Source organism: Enhydra lutris, unplaced genomic scaffold (assembly GCF_002288905.1).
Source record: "Enhydra lutris kenyoni isolate GAN:26980312 unplaced genomic scaffold, ASM228890v2 scaffoldscaffold5, whole genome shotgun sequence".
In the NCBI taxonomy this organism is placed as follows: Eukaryota; Metazoa; Chordata; class Mammalia; order Carnivora; family Mustelidae; genus Enhydra; species Enhydra lutris.
This window is the reverse complement of record NW_019154089.1, coordinates 407253-413771: the sequence shown is the minus strand read 5'-3', so window position 1 is coordinate 413771 and position 6519 is coordinate 407253. Positions and strand designations below refer to the sequence as shown.

The following is a 6519-nucleotide window of genomic DNA, read 5'->3' as shown; positions in this document are numbered from 1 at the left end:
TCTGGGGAGGGCGCGCCCAAGACTGACCTCATGGCCTTCAGTCCCAGTGTACCTGACTCTAACGACAGAGAGGATCTGCAGCCAGCAACTGGAGATTCCCTTTCAAAGGTTAGTTTTAAATACCCTTTATTAATTTTGATTTTTAATCTAAAGTTTTATTTTCTGTATCCTATCAATTTCTTCCTAATTAAAAAATGCTCAGGATGAATAATTAATTATGATTGGCATAGTTTAACATAATCCCTAAAATTTCCTTTCTACTTCTCTTCCTTTATTATCTTTATCTGGATTCGTATATTTTAATTACTCATTTTCTCTATTATCTTTTCAATTATACAGTATATTCTTTTACTAGTTTCTTTAGTGATTTTCTGGATTTTAAAATAGCACTAATAACTTGTTAAAATTTAAATTAGATTAGTCCTTTTACCACTTTCAGACAATGGTAGGACCTTGAATAAGAATTTCATTTGCCTGCTTCCACTTTTGTTTGGTATTATGCCTTTCAGTTATACATTTGTTCTACATACAGATTATGTAATTATCATGTTTTGTACAGTTAGTTCCTTCTGGGATCATTTTTCTCCTGAAGAAATTCTTTAATGTTTGTTTTACTGGTGGTTAAGCATTCTCTAATTTTTTCTATATCAGAACGATGCTTATTTCATCATCACTTTTGAAAAATAGTGTTGCTGAGTACCAAATTCTGAGTTAAAACTGATATTTTTTCTGAGCACTTTTAAGGTGATATCCCTGAAATGAATGCCATTCTTGAAATAAATTGCTGTCAAGTTTATTGTTCAGGTAGTGTTCCCTTCTTATTTTCCTCCAGCTGCTTTTTATACTTTTCTTAGTTTTTTATTTTCAGTGGCTTTATTATGTGCTGTTTAGTTTTCTTTGATTTTATCTTGTTTGCAGGATTGAAAGCTTCTTGAATATGTGGCTTTGTATCTTTCATCAGGCAGAAAAAATTTCAGCATTCTGCCTTCAAGTATCACTTCTGCGTCATGTTTTTTTATCCTCTTCTTCCGTAACTCAAGGGATTTGTGTGTAAAAATTTTCACTATATCTCTCCTCTCTTCTATGCCCCTTTCTGTTTCTTAAAGATAATTTTTGGTCTCCTTATTACACGCTGGACATTTGTTCTGACTAATCTTCTAATTTAGCACTTTTCTCTTCTTACTTCAATTTACTATTAAAATCATCAATGGACTCTAAACTTCAATTGTGAAATTTTTTAGCTTTAGAATTGTAGTTTCCTTTTGAAGATAGATTTCAGTTTTCTGGCAAAATTCCTTATTTTAGTATGCATTTATTTCAATACAGTAATCATAGTTTATTTGTGCTCTATCAGATCACTGTGATATTTTTTTCTCATGATCCTCTTGCTCGGTAAGCCTGATAGTTTTGTAGTGAGTTTTGGATATTGTGCTTGAAAAGTTATAGTTGTTGTAGATGTCATTATTTTCCTTAAAAGATGGATAACATAAATAAATATCTCACAGATATAGATTTAGGGCATTTATGGAAAAGTTTTAATTAAAATAAGTATTTTTTTTTCTTTTTCTTTTTTTATCTCCTATAATGATGTCTGTCATTACAAATCTTCTGAACATTTTTTCTTTCCCACTGACTTCCTGGTTCTATTATGTAGTACTTGAAATAAAGTTAATAGAACAGAAATTTTGTACCTTATTTGAAACTTTGTTTCTTCTTCCTCACCATGAAATCATAAGAACCAAGCTTATTGAATTTTATTACTGTTTAATTACCCTGCTTTCTTCTTTTCCACCTTGGACACTGGCTAATGCTATAAGAATCTTACACCTCAGCAAGTTTCTACTTGCTTGATCTAGGATTTTAAAACTGAATATGACCTAAAAGAGAATAGTTTCTCTCAATTAAATGATGAATAAATTGTTGCCGAGATAAAAAAGTTGCTTGAGGCTACACGGATATTAATGTGAATACAGATAATAGAACCAAAAGTTTTAAATTTTAGCTCTCTTGTGTCTTTCTACTTTTAAATGAGTCTATTTGGCAGTTAGAAAGGCAATAGGACTGTGAGTAAATATTATACTTAATGTACTTTACTTTTTCACTTAGAGGTTCTTTGAAATTACTCTCAGATTTTTCTCCCTAGAATGCATATAAAATATAAATATTTTAGCACAGTATTTTATAGGGATGATGAACCATTAAAAAGTAATGTAAAGATATATACCATATGCACAAATATGCCTTCATAGGATAATTTTTTATAATTAATTTTTTGGTCAAATTTGACACAGCTGCATAAATTATTTATAAATCCTTATAAGATGCAACTTCACCTGTAGTCTCTGGGCAATGTGGTAGAACTATGTAAAATTTTACAGATAAGGGAGAAATATAGCTTATTGAAATTTTATTCTGGAGTTTGTAGGTAATAATGGGCATCTAGATTCCAATGCAAAGTTAAATTTTCTAGCATAGCTTCATCTTGGAATACTTCCCATTGTATTAAGTAGAGATGCCTCAAAACTCCATCTGATTTTCTTTTTTTTTTAAAGATTTTATTTATTTATTTGACAGAGAGAGATCACAAGTAGATGGAGAGGCAGGCAGAGAGAGAGAGAGGGAAGCAGGATCTCTGCCGAGCAGAGAACCCGATGCGGAACTCGATCCCAGGACCCTGAGATCACGACCTGAGCCGAAGGCAGCGGCTTAACCCACTGAGCCACCCAGGCGCCCACCATCTGATTTTCTTAACCTAAATTCATGGTCAAGGAAGGAGTTTAATTTCTGTAACAAAGTTTAAAAATTATAAAGAAACTAGCAAGTGAAAAGATCAGTTAATAAGGTAATCTATAATATTTGATTGAAAGAATGGTTTGGAAGAAGATTTAAAGAATTTTCACTACCTATGGAGTTGTCTGTGGAATTAAGACAAGAGAGTCTTTAATTATTGAGAACTCAACCTCCCCCAGAACAGTTGAGCATTGAAAGACTAATGCAAATGGCAATTCAAAAACTTAATAGTATCTAACAGATGTTAAGATGGGTCAAATGACAAAAGTCTTGTTTTCTCTTGAAATATCTATATATTTACATGAAAAAATTACAAATGAGCAAGTATGTGATACTGTTGATGCCATTTTTTCCATTGTGTATGTTGAAATATATACTGAAAATATTCTATAAATCACCATGCATACATAGTTAACATCATACTGTCAGTTTGGCTGTTAAATACTTGACATTTACTTTTTTCAAAAATAAATTTATTTATAGTATGGTTTTGGAGTTTCATATCAGTCATGGTTCCATAATAGAAGATAAATAAACCATAACTGATGATATTTTCAACACATTTATTATTATTTTTGTTTTTTTAGCTGTTGTATATTAAAATGTTTTCAAATGATCATTATCGGTAACAGATAAGTAATCTGGAAAATGGATTAGTGCTCAGATTCCTTGGTGTTTGGGTAATCTGAGTCCTAAGGAGAAAGTCATATTAGTAGAGAGAGTAAGAATCTTTGAAAAACTAAAGGAATGTTAAATTTACTGTTAAATATTATATAAGAAATGAATCCAGTAAAATTATTCTAATTCTTGCCTACTTTGAATACTGGGAAGCAAAAGTATTTCAAATGATTTTGTATTTTCTAGTAATTTCTTATTTATTTTCTCACTATTCTTTATATTACCATTTTCCACATTTGTTTTATAAATTGACACAAAAATAATACTTCAAGTCTCACATGCAACTTAAACCAAAACTAAGGAATATATTTGGGGTTTATGCTTTACATGTAAAAGTGTCAAGTAATAGAATTATTGATCTCCAATGTCTTCATAAGTAAGGAGGATTTTTTAATATTTAAGGAGTTCCAGGTAGTATATACACAAGCAGAAGGTTAAATTTTTTTTCAGTGGAAAAAATTGGTGACATTTTCTTTTGGGACATTTTCTTCTGGTCATATTTATAAGTAAGTCTAAGTGGTTCATGCAGTAAATCAAATGGATAATTAAAAAGAGATGAAATTAACATAGTCCAGTTAGTAATGTGGTTTATTCTCAATGTTTTAATTTTTACTGGAACTCAAACATTTAATGGAGTACTCTATCTACAGGAAAATATTAGTATTTTGATTTGCTGCATTAAAACAAAGATATGTACTTTCACAGTTTATATGAACTGTGATTTATCAGTAGTTGAAGAAATGCTGCTAGATGCCTCTAATTTGAAAAATGGTGTCAAGATACTGACCAAAAGTGTTTTTACTATGATTTTGGCCTCTAGAAAATTTAGATCTCCACATACGATTTTTTTTTTTGACAGATCACAAGTAGGCAGAGAGGCAGGCAGAGAGAGAGAGGAGGAGGAGGCAGGCTCCCTGCTGAGCAGAGAGCCCAAATGCAGGACTCCATCCCAGGACCCTGGGATCATGACCTGAGCCGAAGGCAGAGGCTTTAACCACTGAGCCACCCAGGCGCCCTCCACATACGATTTTTTAGTCAACATGAAAAGTAGGTGATATAGGGAGAAATGAAAGAAATGGATTTTTAGCAATTTGAATATCAGACTTGAAAACAGTAACTCACACAAGAACGCTATTCAAATAGTTTGTTACTTTAAAGATAATATCAACAAAAAGCCAATATTAAGTGCTGCAAATAGGAGTATAAAATTGTTTCATGAATAACATAGAAGTAGTGTACAAACATCCCATCAAAATAATAGAAAACACTCAAGAAATTTAATAAGATATATTTAAATATGGAAATAAATGAAAAACTAAAACCTTTAATTTTATAGGAATTATAGAAAGCCACTCCCTAAATGGAATAGACCAATACAAATTACTCTAGTAAAGACTGGTGTGGCACGACTAAAGTAGTATTGATTTTGCAATATTTTAATGAAAACAGATATTCTTTATTATAGTCTTAACGATGTGTTTAAATTAGAGATAAGGAAAATAAAGAACACCTAAAAGTCATTGTAATTGGGAAATATTTAACGAATCTAAGGCAAATAAAGCACAATAAAGTAAAAACTCACCCTTTCATCCACATGATGGCGCTGGAAACCGCAAGTTTGGTGGCTAGCTTCCCCCCCCGCCCCCAATAAAGGGATACGGTGAGTTTGTTTTCCTTAGAAAGGAAAAGGCTACTCCGTGTTTTACTCTGCTGCTGAAGCTGAAAAGGTGAGCAAATAAAAAATTATAGTAAATTGAGAATTAGGTTTCCAAAAGCTATCCTTGTTGTAGTACAATAGACATTTGAAAATTGCAACGTATTTGCGATGGTATATTCCCAGAGAAGTCCAGGTTCCCGGCTCCTGCTGCTCTCGCTTCTGCTCCTCACAGTCTGGAAGGCCGGGAGCGGCCAGGTCCACTACTCAGTCCTGGAGGAGGTCAAACACGGCACCTTCGTGGGCCACATCGCCCAAGACCTGGGGCTGGAGCTCGCGGAGCTGGTGCCACGCCTTTTCCGAGTGGCATCCAAAGGTCATAGAGACCTTCTGGAGGTAAATCTGCAGAATGGCATTTTGTTTGTGAATTCTCGGATCGACCGGGAGGAGCTGTGCGGGCGGAGTCTGGAGTGCAGCATCCACCTGGAGGTGATCGTGGACAGGCCGCTGCAGGTTTTCCATGTGGAGGTGGAGGTGAAGGACATTAACGACAATCCGCCAAGGTTCTTCCGAAAGGAACAAAGATTATTTATTTTAGAGTCAAGAATAGTGGATTCCCGGTTTCCGCTAGAGGGCGCATTTGATATGGATGTCGGAGCAAACGCAGAATTGAGATACAAACTAAATAGTAATGAATATTTTGATTTGGATGTTAAAGCAAATGAAGAAGAAACAAGCATTTTAGAGCTAGTCTTAAAGAAAGCAGTAGATCGGGAAGAAATCCAGGAACATCTTTTATTACTGACTGCAACTGATGGAGGAAAACCTGAACTAACAGGTACAGTTCAATTATTGATTAACGTATTGGATGCGAATGATAATGCCCCCAAATTTGATAAATCAGTTTATAATATCAGATTATTAGAAAATGCACCAAATGGGACATTAGTTATTAAACTGAACGCCTCGGATGCAGATGACGGCATTAATAAGGAAATAGTATATCTCTTTAGTGATCTTGTTCTTGACAATGTCAAATCTAAATTTAAAATCGATTCGAATAGTGGGGAAATAACAGTTAAGGGAGAACTGGATTACGAAGACTGTAATTTATATGAAATTAATATTGATGCTGTAGATAGAAGTCCATTCCCATTAACTGGACACTGCAAAGTAATAGTAAAACTCCTGGATGAGAATGATAATACCCCAGAGATGGCCATAACCTCCATATCTCTGCCAGTACAAGAAAACGCTTCAGTGGGGGCCGTCATCGCCCTGATCAGTCTGTCTGACCGCGACTCCGGTCTCAATGGGCAGGTGACCTGCACCCTGTCGCCCCACGTTCCCTTCAAGCTGGTGTCCACCTTCAAGAACTACTATTCGCTGGTGCTGGA

At 34.2% G+C, this 6519-nt stretch overlaps 1 protein-coding gene across 1 annotated transcript in view; it reads left to right on the top strand.

Annotated features, from left to right (window-relative positions):
- The window catches only part of LOC111141053 (protocadherin alpha-1-like), a 30035-nt gene that overhangs the window by 16688 nt on the left and 6828 nt on the right, over window positions 1-6519 (top strand). The window contains exon 2 of the mRNA XM_022493383.1: window positions 5917-6511. Within this exon, the coding sequence (XP_022349091.1) occupies window positions 5917-6511 (595 nt within the window). The remainder of the gene's footprint in view (window positions 1-5916; window positions 6512-6519) is intronic.